We start from the raw sequence: 14,437 nt of genomic DNA, 5'->3' as shown, positions 1-14,437 counted from the left end.
TTGTCTTTATTGTTCTTTATTTGGAAAACCCAACTGTGAAAAGAAAACCTCCCTTTTAAGGGCAAGAAACCTTGACCAGGACCAGACTCGGGCACTGTAGCCACAACCAAACCAGACTGGGACCATTGAAGACTCATTAACCCTTCTCAGGTGATTGTCATGAAGCACCCAAACACTGACCTTCCATTAGCTGTAGACAACAATAATTTAAATTCAAAGAAATAAACAGTCAAATCAGTCTATTTAAGTACTATGAAAAATACAGTATCTATTAAATTACTTTTTGATGATATTCTAATTGAAATGCGCCTCTATTTCACCAGGGAGGCATGAATAAGGTGTGGTCCAGAAACAGAACCCTTTGGAACTCGATGAATAAAATTAGTACACAAAGAAAAAAATGAACAACCTACAATCCTCCAATCCTAATAATGCGCTGCAGCCTCTCTAGCAGGTTTGCTTTGATGAGCCGCATCAAAGGCAGGCCTTGCAGAACGAGTAAAGAAACTAGTCTGTTAAAGCACGTCGAAAGTCCCGTCCTGTGGTCGTGGAAAAGACATTGGTCAAATCACTGGTTGCATCATGCAGGGAGGCAGAAATGACTAAAATTGGGTTAAGAACTGTCCAACGCATTATTAGAAAACTGGAAGGATAGCGGGAAACCATCGCCTTTCAAGAAGAAATGTGGTGGGGAAAAAACCTCTTGAATGATCACTCATGTGGTCTGATGAGTCCAGATTTGCCTTGATGGACACATCAGGGGAAAAAAGGAAGCAGATGATGTGATGCTCCACCCTGTAGCTGCCTCTGGGGGCAGCTGTTCTTCCAGTTTCTTCCATCAATGCCGGGTTTTCGTCCCCGATGATACTGCCAGGATTCACCGGGCCGACTGGTTCGGATTCATCATCCTCAGTCCTGGATCAGCCACCACAGAGTCCAGACCTCAACCCCATTGAGAACCTTGGGTGGGCGGCGGCTGACTGTCCCATCATCTATACAAGATCTTGGTAAAGAATGAATGCAAGACTCGACAGAACTAAGTTACATGGATAAAGGTCAAAGGTCCTGGGATCTTACTCAGTTAAAGCAACTCTGCCCTTCAGTCTTCTCGGGTTTGATGTCACCAGCTTTACACACCTGGATTTGGGCACATTCTGCCATTCTTCCCTCACGTTGAGCTCTGTCGGGGTGAGTAGTGGAGGGCAAGTGGACATCTTTGGGTCCTTCCAGACATGTTGGACAGTGTTAAAGTCTGGGTTAAGAGAGCTATGACTAAACTACTCCTGTTGTCCTAACTTTGTGTTTACAGAAACTGTCTGGCTGAAGATCAACCTGCGTCTGGATCAAGATTTTTATATAAGTTGATCTCTAATTGGTTCTCTTGACACCGCCCTCAACGCTGAGTTTCCTCACCCGCCATGCTTCACCACAGGGGTGGGACTGAGCAGCTGATAGTTGGGTGCCTGGGTTCCCCCAAACCTGATGCTGAGAAATAATGTTAAACCTTTAAATCCTCAAAAATACGTTTTCAATTTGTCTTTATTGAGTACCGACGGTAGTCCAGGGAGAGAATATATGAATTATTTTTTATTTTAACAAATAACATTGGCCGCATTTGCAATAACCACAAAATTAGAAAGAATCCCCAAAATTAGGATTAAACCAGACTATTGGCTTTATTATTGATTTGCAGAACATCTTTGTCAGTCAGGTAGATTTCAGTCCCTGGAAAGCTGAAGCCCCCCCCCCCCGGCAAGAAGGCCCCTTTAAGAATGCCTGAGTCTGTCATCTGTCTGAGCTTCAGGATTATCGCGACCTCCTAAACTCCACTAGGACACTTATCCCAGGGTGTTGCCTAGCACTGGGTGCATTTCAGATTATAAGGCTCGTGTGAGGTTTTAGGGACCATCGCAGGTGAAATAAAATGTAATTTCAAACTGGAGGAGCTGTGGAGGAACGCCCGCCCAGCTTTTGTCCCAACAAACCACAGCAGGCTTTACTGTGCGCGGATCCTCTGTCATCACACGACCAACAGAAATCTGTTCTCTCCTATGTACAGCCAACAACACGTCTGCTAATAAGACGCTTCAGTGTAGTTCATATCATATTTATTTCGGGCTCCGTTTCATACATAGAGGGAGCAGCATCCAGGAAAACTCTCACAAGAGTTGCAGCCATCACCTCTTTGACCAGATCAGTACATCAAGTTAGCATCCCAATCATAATTGGTAGATTCTAAACTGCATTTTAAAGTTTCATTTCTGCTCATTTTTCTGCTCTTTTCATTGCCTTCATTGAATCAAAACAGCAAATGGACCTATGCATCTCAGTAAACTAGTCCTAGCACACATCTATTGCAACTGATGTATAAATATCTAAGGAGCAACAAAGGAAATTAGAGATCTATAAATATGGGTGCTATTCTCTCTATTGTCTTTCTTCCATAGAGAACAAATCTAATTAAGCGCGGGATTTGATAGAGGGCAGACCTCATCGAGTGTTGCTCCTATTGTGTGGTATCATCGTTTTCACGGGTTCTTAGATTAGCAACTGTTGGTCCACTCGTGCTCCTTTGTCACAGGAAAGACTTGCAAGGCTTCTGCAACAAAATACCAGTGACACATGAGAGCTTCTCCTGGCTAAAGTCAGATCCTCGCCAGTGCCAAGGTGTATTAAAAAGATTATCAGAAAGACCAGAACAATGTCTGAACTTCAGTCACCAATATGACTGCCGGAACAATGTTTACAAAAGGTTAAAAATGCTGCGGGGGGGTCGGGGTGTCTGGATTTATTTGCGACGCACAATAATCTAGATATCTAATGTGTCTTTTTGTGTGACAATAGGGTAGAAAATAACTGACCAATAGAGGACATTTTGTGGTCTTATTGTGTATGATTTAAAAAAAAAAAAATCTAAATAAGCATCTGCATTTCAACAGATATTTCACATAAATGCTGCTATTTGCCCATATTTTACCTAAATAAATCCAGTCACACCCTCCGTTTCATCAATAAATGGCAACAAAATGTGCCAAATACCAAAGAGGCAACAACACATGACCAAATGAAGCAAGTGGTGACTTCTGGGTGAACTCTCTGACTATATAAGAAGGGAGGCTGAGCACGCCGAAGAACTGACGGACGACCAGTCAAGGTGAGTGTCTTAAAGTCTTTTATTAGCAGAAGGAAGATCAGCTGCCTAATGAACAATGCTCGCTGACTGCCATCACAGGGGTGACCACAGAGCTGACTGCATACTCCCAAACTCATCATTACACCCATTGTTTTGTTTTTTAGAACCATCTGCAAGCCTTGGACACCTGTTCTTCTGAGAGAAAGAGAAAAGGTAATTATCTCACCACTCTTCCTTTGGTTGCGCTGTACTTTACATAACATACAGTTGGATAAGATACCAAGAATAACTTATTCCATACGCTGTTACAGGCAGTGGGTTAACAAAATAGAAACAAATGACGATTGAAGTTTGTCTAAAAAAATTCTCTTCAATGTAAATTTTAAATTCAATTTTAATTTAAATCTATCACATTTTTCACTTCTACTAATTTCATTATTTTTAAAAAATTCAGCTCAACCATGGGCGACGCAGAAATGGAGTGCTTTGGCCCGGCGGCCATTTACCTCCGGAAGCCAGAGAGAGAGAGGATGGAAGCCCAGAACACCCCCTTTGATGCTAAATCAGCATATTTTGTGGTTGAACCCAAGGAGATGTACCTCAAAGGGAAACTGGTCAAGAAAGAAGGTGGCAAAGCCACAGTAGAGACTCTGTGCGGAAAGGTGAGGGCAACGTGGAAGCACCTCACAATCCGCGTTGACATAAATAATTGAGAGTAAGCGCGGGAATGATGTCATCATTCGGAAAAATGAAATTAATTTGTATCTCTGACAGTCGATCACTGTGAAAGATACGGAAATCTTCCCCATGAACCCTCCAAAGTTTGATAAGATTGAGGACATGGCCATGATGACCCACCTCAGTGAGCCCTCTGTGCTGTATAACCTCAAAGAGCGTTATGCAGCATGGATGATCTATGTGAGTCTGACCGGATCTTCTCAGCATCAGCTGATCTGACATGTTTCTAACAGTCCTGTCTGCCTCCACAGACATACTCTGGGTTGTTCTGCGTCACTGTGAACCCCTACAAGTGGCTCCCAGTGTACGATTCGATGGTTGTAGCAGGATACAGAGGCAAAAAGAGGGTTGAAGCGCCGCCTCACATCTTCTCCATCTCTGACAACGCCTATCAGTTCATGCTGACTGGTATGTAAACAGTTATTATGGTTTAACATGTTCCCTTTTGGTGGCTTTCATAAAAATCTAACTTTTAAAATTCCAGATCGTGAGAATCAGTCTATCCTTATCACGTAAGTTTAGCAGAATTATCGCCCGAGTGAGCCTGGAATTAACGTAAACAGATTGGATTTTAATGATAGTTTGTTTTTATTCACCCAAAGTGGAGAATCTGGTGCTGGAAAGACTGTCAACACCAAACGTGTCATCCAGTACTTTGCAACAATTGCAGTGGCTGGAGGGAAGAAAGAACCCGTTCCTGGAAAAATGCAGGTGCGTGCAATGGAAAAAATGTGAACACTAATATTGGCAGCATGTAACTCAAGTTATAGGATTCCTTTTTTTTTTTCTTCATGTAGGGGTCACTGGAAGATCAAATCATTGCAGCCAACCCCCTGCTGGAGGCTTACGGTAATGCCAAGACTGTGAGGAATGACAACTCATCCCGTTTTGTAAGTGCTTGCTAAAATAAATAAATAATCTAAGTGCAGAGAGTTAGAATCCTAACGGACGACCTTTGGAATAGGGTAAATTCATCAGAATCCATTTTGCAACCACTGGGAAGCTGGCCTCGGCTGACATTGAAACGTGTAAGTAGCAGTGGCAGATTCCCCGCTTCTAAAAATGGTCGTCCCACTACACCATCTAAATTAGCTATTTTCTTTGATAATAAGTGACCCAAATATTAATCACTACACAAATTCCTATAGATCTGCTGGAAAAGTCTCGTGTGACCTTCCAGCTGTCTGCTGAGAGGAGCTACCACATCTTCTATCAGCTCATGACAGGACACAAACCTGAGCTGATCGGTAAGCTAATCGGTTTTTTAGGAGCATTCTTTCGACCTCCTGTCGAACCTGAATGTTCAACCAGCTTGGCCTCTTTCCAGAGGCTCTGCTGATCACCACAAACCCATATGACTACCACATGATCAGCCAGGGAGAAATCACTGTCAAGAGTATCAATGACATTGAAGAATTCATCGCCACTGACGTAAGACACTTAGTTACACCTATATTTTAAAATCAGTGCGGCTCAGGTCAGGTTCTGACCCCGTTCGTATGCCTGCAGACCGCCATTGACATCCTGGGCTTCACTGGAGAGGAGAAGATAAGCATGTACAAGCTGACTGGGGCTGTGATGCAGCACGGAAACATGAAGTTCAAGCAGAAGCAGCGTGAAGAGCAGGCTGAGCCAGACGGCAGTGAGGGTCTGTCACACTCGCTATTTTCATTCACTGGCAGATGGGTGAGTGGAAACTCCTACGTCACCACACAAATCTGATTATTTTGAATTCTCGTTTTACAGTGGCTGATAAAATCGCCTACCTCATGGGGCTGAACTCTGCCGACTTACTGAAGGCTCTGTGCTACCCCAGAGTAAAAGTGGGAAATGAGTTTGTGACTAAGGGTCAGACAGTCCCTCAGGTAGAATCTAGAGTTACTGTATTGTTGATTATCTGGAGGACATCTTCTCAGAACTCATTCCTTCTCATTTATGTTTCTTCAACTTCGTAAAATCAGGTCAACAATTCCGTCATGGCTCTCTGCAAGTCCGTCTATGAGAAAATGTTCTTGTGGATGGTCGTCAGAATTAATGAGATGCTGGACACAAAGCAGTCCAGGCAGTTCTTCATCGGCGTGCTCGACATCGCCGGATTTGAAATCTTTGATGTAGGTGGGCTCAGGTCTTCTGCTGTGATTGAAGGTTGATCATTACTAATTCCTCCTCCTCCTCTTTTAAACCAGTACAACAGCTTGGAGCAGCTGTGCATCAACTTCACCAATGAGAAACTGCAACAGTTTTTCAACCACCACATGTTTGTGCTGGAGCAAGAGGAGTACAAGAAAGAGGGAATTGAGTGGGAGTTCATTGACTTTGGTATGGACTTGGCTGCCTGCATTGAGCTGATTGAGAAGGTGAGGCACATGCACCTGAACCAAAGTAAATCTTCTGATGTTTGGAGGAGTTTGATCTGAATGACTAATTACAATTCATTCTACAGCCAATGGGTATCTTCTCCATCCTTGAAGAGGAGTGCATGTTCCCCAAGGCCACAGACATGACCTTCAAGAACAAACTTTATGACCAGCATCTTGGTAAAACCAAGTGCTTTGAGAAACCCAAACCTGCCAAAGGCAAAGCCGAGGCTCACTTCTCCCTGGTGCACTATGCTGGCACTGTGGACTACAACATCACCGGCTGGCTGGACAAAAACAAGGACCCCCTGAACGACTCTGTGGTTCAGCTCTACCAGAAGTCATCAGTCAAACTTCTCTCCTTCCTGTATGCATCCCACGCCTCATCAGAAGGTGTGTGCTGCTCCTCGACACTATGTCGTGAAAGAAACACCACTGGTTGAATCAATGCTGTGTTCATGTTGTGTTGACAGCTGAGACCGGCGGAGGTGGTAAGAAAGGTGGCAAGAAGAAGGGCGGGTCCTTCCAGACTGTGTCTGCTCTGTTCAGGGTAAGAGGCGCAACTACGCCGGACGGACCCACATAGAAGAGCTTCTGTCTAACTCAATATCCTTCACAGGAGAATCTGGGCAAGCTGATGACGAATCTGAGAAGCACGCATCCGCATTTTGTGCGCTGTCTGATTCCCAACGAGTCAAAGACACCAGGTGGGACCTTTGACCTCGCAAGAACAGTTACTACAGCAAAAACAGCACACTTTTACGTTTGCTGTGTGATTTTATAAACACTATCATCTAATAATGTGCCAAAGGTCTGATGGAGAACTTCCTGGTCATCCACCAGCTGAGGTGTAATGGTGTACTGGAGGGGATTAGGATCTGCAGGAAAGGTTTCCCCAGCAGAATCCTCTACGGTGATTTCAAGCAGAGGTAGAACCTGGACAGTAAAATGTGCAACAATTATCTTAAAGCTGTCTAATGGACTAAAATATATACTTTTAGATACAAAGTATTGAATGCCAGCGTCATCCCTGAGGGACAGTTCATTGATAACAAGAAGGCCTCAGAGAAGCTGCTGGGATCCATTGATGTGGATCACACGCAGTATAGGTTTGGCCACACCAAGGTGCACTTAAATGAGGCGGGTAATTCACAGGATGAAGGGCCTGTAATAATCATTATTCTTTACCCTCAGGTGTTCTTCAAAGCAGGTCTGCTGGGAGTTCTGGAGGAGATGAGAGACGAGAAACTTGCCGAGCTGGTCACCATGACCCAGGCTCTGTGCAGAGGTTTCCTCATGAGACGGGAATTTGTCAAGATGATGGAGAGGAGGTGATACACTGGCTATAGTCAAAATGACAGATACACATCCAATTTAATTAAATCTGAAGCTTACAGAATGCTTATTTACAGAATCTGAAGCTTAATTTACAAAGAAAAGCTTTTCTTTTGAACTTCCAAACCCTCTGTTCACAACAGAGATGCCATTTTCACCATCCAGTACAACATCCGCGCATTCATGAATGTGAAGACCTGGCCATGGATGAAGCTGTACTTCAAGATCAAGCCTCTGCTGAAGAGCGCCGAGACTGAGAAAGAGATGGCACAAATGAAAGAGGACTTTGAAAAGACCAAAGAGGATCTATCAAAGGCTCTGTCGAAGAAGAAGGAACTGGAGGAGAAGATGGTTTCTCTGCTGCAGGAGAAGAATGATCTGCTGCTGCAAGTGCAGACGGTAAGAAAGACAATCACGCCTCCAAAATGTCCTTCGGGGACCTGTGAGACGAGCTTGTTTGCATTCACCTTTAGGAAAGCGAAAACCTCAGTGATGCAGAGGAAAGGTGCGAGGGGCTCATCAAAGCAAAAATCCAGCTGGAGGCCAAGCTCAAAGAGACAACCGAGAGGCTGGAGGATGAGGAGGAAATAAATGCTGAACTCACAGCAAAGAAGAGGAAGCTGGAGGACGAGTGTTCTGAGTTGAAGAAAGACATCGATGACTTGGAGCTCACCCTCGCCAAAGTGGAAAAAGAGAAGCACGCCACTGAGAACAAGGTTTTTACCATTTAAATCTTCACCGTGTTATAGAGCAGGACTCTTCCATAACATAAAATAATTATCAAAACAGGTTAAAAACCTGACAGAGGAAATGGCGTCTCAAGATGAAGCCATTGCAAAGTTGAGCAAAGAGAAAAAAGCCCTCCAAGAGGCCCATCAGCAGACCCTGGATGATCTGCAGGCTGAGGAAGACAAAGTCAACACTCTGACTAAGGCCAAGACCAAGCTGGAGCAGCAAGTGGATGACGTACGTAGAAAAAACAAGCAGTGACTTTAGTCTTGTTTAAAAATAAGTCCAAAATAATCATGCCTCTTCCGTGTGATTACAGCTTGAAGGTTCTTTGGAGCAAGAAAAGAAGCTCCGTATGGATCTTGAAAGAGCTAAAAGAAAGCTTGAAGGAGATCTGAAACTGGCCCAGGAATCCATAATGGATCTGGAGAATGATAAGCAGCAGTCTGATGAGAAGATCAAGAAGTGAGAACCAACAAAATATCTGTCTGTTAGCAGTAAATGGTTGAAGCTGTGTCACATGTCCAAATGTTCAATGATTTCTGATTTCTTCAGGAAAGATTTTGAAATTAGCCAGCTCCTTAATAAGATTGAAGATGAGCAAACTCTTGGAATACAGCTGCAGAAAAAGATAAAGGAGCTTCAGGTATAAATGGAAATCTTAAAAGTGGCTACATATAAAAACGATGCACAAATTTCAATCCAACTTTGTGTGTGTAAGGCTCGTATTGAGGAGCTGGAGGAAGAAATTGAGGCTGAGAGAGCTGCTCGGGCCAAGGTTGAGAAGCAGAGGTCTGATCTCTCCAGGGAGCTTGAGGAGATCAGCGAGAGGCTTGAAGAAGCTGGTGGAGCCACATCTGCTCAGATTGAGATGAACAAGAAGCGCGAGGCCGAGTTCCAGAAGCTGCGACGTGATCTTGAGGAGTCCACCCTGCAGCACGAAGCCACTGCTGCAGCTCTACGCAAGAAGCAAGCTGACAGCGTTGCTGAGCTGGGAGAGCAGATCGATAATCTCCAGAGAGTCAAACAGAAGCTGGAGAAGGAGAAAAGTGAATACAAGATGGAGATTGACGACCTGTCAAGCAACATGGAGGCTATTGCCAAATCCAAGGTTGACAGTGGAAAATTCTCCTCTATTGACTGACAATTTTGCCAGTGGGATTCTAATTTGTAACCCTTTCTTTCGACAGTCCAACCTTGAAAAGATGTGCAGGACCTTAGAAGATCAGCTGAGCGAGCTGAAATCCAAGAATGATGAAAATGTTCGCCAGCTAAATGACGCAAGCACGCAGAAATCGCGACTTCAAACCGAAAATGGTAAGAATGTTCTGACACATCATCATCAATTTGTTCAAGATTGCTATAGTCAGAGGGGTAGAGCTTGATTCTGTAAAAACATATTGCTTCTATTCACTGTCACTCTTCATCTGTCTCACTGAATAAAATAGGGAAATACTGTGGTCCAGTCTTACAAACTACCTCCATCTGTGTTCTGAGCATCCAACAAATGTTTTACATAAAGCCAGTTACAGCCTTGCTTCAGAAAACAAGTCCGGACACCATGGAAACAGCGGCCTCTGTTGGCAAACTGACACTACAGCAGCTGAATGACAATGAAGCCAAGGACAGCTGTTATCATGAAACATCTGAAACAAGATTCTTTAAGAGGATAAAGTGTTGGTATGAGAGCAGGAGAGCAGCAGCCACTGAGCTCTGGATCAGCGAGTGGCCGCTGTCATTACTTGTTTTAAATTAATGTGAATTTAAAATGGACCTTGTACTGGGCTTAATGAGATCTCTTATATGTTCACCTGAGAGGAATTGCATCACATGAGTTCTGACCCTGCAGCAAATAATAGAAAATGAACACATATTGCTTGATTCAGTTGCAATGATGGAGTCAGGGTGTGTCACAAATTCGGAGCATTGCAGTTACAGTATTTGACCTGTATATGTGAATATATCCTCCACTGTGAATAATTAATTTTACTTAGAAGCGATATTCATATATTGATTAGGGGAATATCTACGTCAGTTGGAGGAGAAAGAAGCTCTTGTTTCCCAGCTGACAAGAGGCAAACAGGCCTACACTCAACAGATTGATGAGCTGAAGAGGCACATAGAGGAGGAAGTTAAAGTAAGAGAAAATTAAAACAGCTGGATATCATCGAGGGAAAGGCCAACGCATTAATTGTTACCACATGAAAACCACCCACTCATTTCGACTCTAGGCCAAGAGCGCCCTGGCTCATGCTGTTCAGTCTTCCCGCCACGACTGCGAACTCCTCAGAGAGCAGTACGAGGAGGAGCAGGAGGCCAAGGCTGAGCTGCAGCGTTCAATGTCCAAAGCCAACAGCGAGGTGGCTCAGTGGAGAACCAAATATGAGACCGATGCCATTCAGCGCACTGAGGAGCTGGAGGAGGCCAAGTAAAGAGGACCTCTAAAATCCTGCTGTTTCCAAGCACTAACAGGGAAGTCGTTCATGAGACTTGTTACCTGTGTCTTAACAGGAAAAAGCTTGCTCAGCGTCTTCAGGATGCAGAGGAATCCATCGAGGCTGCAAATTCAAAATGTGCCTCCCTGGAAAAGACAAAGCAGAGACTGCAGGGTGAAGTGGAAGACCTGATGATCGACGTGGAGAGAGCTAATGCTGTGGCAGCTAGCCTTGACAAGAAGCAAAGGAACTTTGACAAGGTTTGAGTATTTCTCTGACATCATTGTCTTTAGCTTGAAAACCCCAAAAGATTTAAAACTCACAAAGGTTGGTGTACATCCAGGTTCTTGCTGAGTGGAAGCAGAAGTATGAAGAAAGCCAGGCCGAGCTGGAGGGAGCTCAAAAAGAAGCTCGTTCTCTCAGCACTGAACTGTTCAAGATGAAAAACTCCTATGAAGAAGCTCTGGACCACCTGGAGACCCTGAAGAGAGAGAACAAGAATCTGCAACGTATGACAATTATCATTATTATCATCAAAAGTAATAAAGACATTGTTGTTACTTAGCCCAAGCTCCAGAAATTCATCTCAATAACTGTGCACCAACAGATGAGATTTCAGACCTCAGTGAGCAACTTGGTGAGACCGGAAAAACAATTCATGAGCTTGAGAAGGGGAAGAAGACTGTGGAGGGTGAGAAGGCCGAGATTCAGACAGCTCTGGAGGAGGCCGAGGTAAAACAAAGAACATGAATCAGGATACGAAAACAGCATTCATGAGTCTTGGCATGCACAAGTTTCTGTGTTTTGGATGAGGAATGTTTATATGCTTTACTTAACTGCTTTTTTTTTTTCCTCAGGCCACCCTGGAGCATGAGGAATCCAAGATTCTCAGAGTCCAGTTGGAACTCACCCAAATCAAGAGTGAAATTGACAGGAAACTTGCCGAGAAGGACGAAGAGATTGAGCAGATCAAGAGGAACAGTCAGAGAGTGATTGAGTCCATGCAGAGCACCTTGGATGCTGAGGTCAGAAGCAGGAACGATGCCCTGAGGATCAAGAAGAAGATGGAGGGAGACCTCAATGAGATGGAGATTCAGCTGAGCCATGCAAACCGTCAGGCAGCTGAAGCCCAGAAACAGCTGAGGAACATCCAGGGACAGCTCAAGGTAGGTCCACGGCAGGGGTGGCGATTTCCCACCAAGCAGCTGAAGACGTGACATCGCTACATCAATCAATATTTTGCAATTTAGGATGCGCAACTGCATCTCGATGAAGCCCTTAGAGGGCAGGACGACATGAAGGAGCAGGTAGCCATGGTGGAGCGCAGGAACAACCTGATGCTGGCTGAGATCGAGGAGCTGAGAGCAGCTCTGGAGCAAACGGAGAGAAGCCGCAAAGTGGCTGAACAGGAGCTGGTTGATGCCAGCGAGCGTGTGGGGCTGCTGCACTCTCAGGTACTGGCTTATCCCTTTTCTCCCTGCTCAAACTGCATCCGTCTGCATGAAGTCAAGCATCTGTCTCGGCTCTTTCAACACCAGAACACCAGCCTCATCAACACCAAGAAGAAGCTGGAAGGTGACCTCGTCCAGATCCAAGGTGAAGTTGAAGAGGCTGTACAGGAAGCCAGAAATGCTGAAGAAAAGGCCAAGAAGGCCATCACTGATGTGAGCCATCTTGTTGAATATGGGACCGCTATGTGACGAAACAGAACTTTTTAATTTACAAAATTACTGTACTTATAGGCTGCCATGATGGCTGAGGAGCTGAAGAAGGAGCAGGACACTAGTGCCCACCTGGAGAGGATGAAGAAAAACCTGGAAGTGACAGTGAAGGACCTGCAGCACCGTTTGGATGAAGCTGAGAATCTGGCCATGAAGGGAGGCAAGAAGCAGCTCCAGAAACTGGAGGCTAGGGTAAAGATGAACGTGCTCATTAAGGCGAAATTCAGCTTTGCCTCGAGCGTCACAATGAGCCCGGTTTGGTTTTCAGGTGCGGGAGCTGGAGGGAGAAGTGGAAGCGGAGCAGAGACGTGGAGCAGATGCTATTAAAGGCGTCCGTAAATATGAGAGAAGAGTGAAGGAGCTCACCTACCAGGTCAGGAGCTGCTTCCTTTCTCCTTTAAGAAGGTTGGAACTGGCTGTCATGGAACAGTCTCTGTGCATGTTCACTGCAGACGGAGGAGGACAAGAAGAACGTCGCCAGACTTCAGGATCTGGTGGACAAGCTGCAGCTGAAAGTGAAGGCCTACAAGAGGCAGGCTGAGGAGGCGGTGAGTTAGCAAGAGGCAACGCTTCACTGTAGCAGAGTGTGTGTCCTTGAATCACAACGGTTGTTGGATCCCTCACAGGAGGAGCAGGCCAACACTCACCTGTCCAAGTACAGGAAGGTGCAGCATGAGCTGGAGGAGGCCCAGGAGAGAGCCGACATCGCCGAGTCTCAGGTCAACAAGCTGAGAGCAAAGAGTCGTGAGATAGGAAAGGTGAGGGACCCAAGTTCTGCATCAGTTAATAGTTCTCCTTTCACTGATTTGTTTTTCTCCTCTCACTCTTCTTTTTAGTCAAAAGAGTCAGAGGAATAAACTGCAGGCGGTCTGAAGGACGCAGATGAGAATGTTGATGGAACGTTTGGTCTCTGGCTGAACTGTCTACTTGTAGATCTCTATTTAATAAAGTCTTGAGCATCCAGATGTCCCCTGAACTTTTCTGTTTTCATTTAACCTGGCGTCAAGCACGTCACTATAAAACTCACCATCACTTCTGGGTTCACCATATTTGTGGGTGGGCGAACTAAGCAAAGCCCCTCCTGGCAGTGCCGCCCACCTCTCAGAGGATAATGGACCCCATCAACCCACAAATATGAGGAAGAGCACAAGTCGTTGTCTGGCCGCCAGATCCAGCTGATCCAGAGCCAGTGTGGCGTTCAGGGCAGGTGAGAAAACCATGGAAGGAACAGTGTTCCACCGTATCCAGCAGCGGCTACCACAGAACACCTTCAGAGCTCCTCCTGGGGGGGGGCTGTTTTGTGGCATAAAAGAGCAAATTCCATGTTATCAGTGTTGTAGATGCAGATGTATTAAAAGATGTAAAAAGATGTAAACTAAAGCCAACTAAATGAACCTGATGAGTGTATTTTATGTTCTGTTCAATAACATGTCGTATGGACAGAAATAAGCTTCGAGAAATCACACAATCCGACATTTGGACCAATATTCTCACTCACAGATCTAAAAAGTAATTTTAACTTTTCTTTTTCTTGCATGAAGTGGGAGTAAAAGCCTCTCTGGTCTCGTTCCATTGGCGGCACCATCTGCTGCCTTTAGCTTCCTGGTTTTTTGGGAGCTACGCAGTTCACCCCGCTGCAAGCGACAGCTGCCGTGGCTGATCCTGCAGCACCTGCTTTGCTCCAGAATCTGGAGCTTTACACCAGGGTGTCGCCTCACAAACAAGCATTTTCTAATTAACTTGTAGTTGGAGCCTGATATTGTGTCAATTCAAGGGAAAATATTATCAACAGGAATCTATTTTGTGCATCTTTGGATTGTCTTTTTTTTTTTTTTAGCAAAACAAACTCATAACTTAGCTGAAAAATAGATCTGACTGCTCTTGCACAAGCATTAAGTCTAGGCTCTTTGACATTTGAATTTTCATTTCATTTTAGGATGCATTCTAGTTCTCCGATCTCATATCAAAATCAGTTTTTACCCAGCAGGA

General features: G+C 44.8%; 1 protein-coding gene across 1 annotated transcript; it reads left to right on the top strand.

The window, feature by feature from the left end:
* Positions 1-3,164: 3,164 nt before the first annotated feature.
* LOC105417828 (myosin heavy chain, fast skeletal muscle) lies at positions 3,165-13,420 on the top strand. The gene is made up of 39 exons (XM_029826196.1): positions 3,165-3,795; positions 3,908-4,051; positions 4,123-4,279; positions 4,356-4,383; positions 4,474-4,582; positions 4,669-4,761; positions 4,836-4,899; positions 5,020-5,118; positions 5,199-5,302; positions 5,381-5,519; positions 5,618-5,736; positions 5,833-5,982; positions 6,058-6,228; positions 6,315-6,621; positions 6,702-6,778; positions 6,848-6,935; positions 7,040-7,157; positions 7,230-7,353; positions 7,423-7,559; positions 7,707-7,962; positions 8,037-8,279; positions 8,353-8,529; positions 8,612-8,757; positions 8,848-8,938; positions 9,014-9,403; positions 9,483-9,609; positions 10,311-10,429; positions 10,524-10,720; positions 10,804-10,987; positions 11,071-11,236; positions 11,335-11,459; positions 11,585-11,893; positions 11,978-12,181; positions 12,266-12,391; positions 12,470-12,640; positions 12,717-12,821; positions 12,901-12,996; positions 13,075-13,206; positions 13,285-13,420. Exons 1-39 carry the CDS (start codon positions 3,595-3,597, stop codon positions 13,303-13,305), a joined length of 5,814 nt encoding a protein of 1,937 aa, XP_029682056.1. The 5' UTR covers positions 3,165-3,594; the 3' UTR covers positions 13,306-13,420.
* The last annotated feature ends 1,017 nt before the right edge of the window (positions 13,421-14,437 follow it).

This window comes from Takifugu rubripes, chromosome 19 (assembly GCF_901000725.2).
Source record: "Takifugu rubripes chromosome 19, fTakRub1.2, whole genome shotgun sequence".
Lineage (NCBI taxonomy): Eukaryota > Metazoa > Chordata > Actinopteri > Tetraodontiformes > Tetraodontidae > Takifugu > Takifugu rubripes.
Note: the sequence above shows the minus strand (reverse complement) of the source record. Positions and strands in the feature narration are given on the sequence as shown.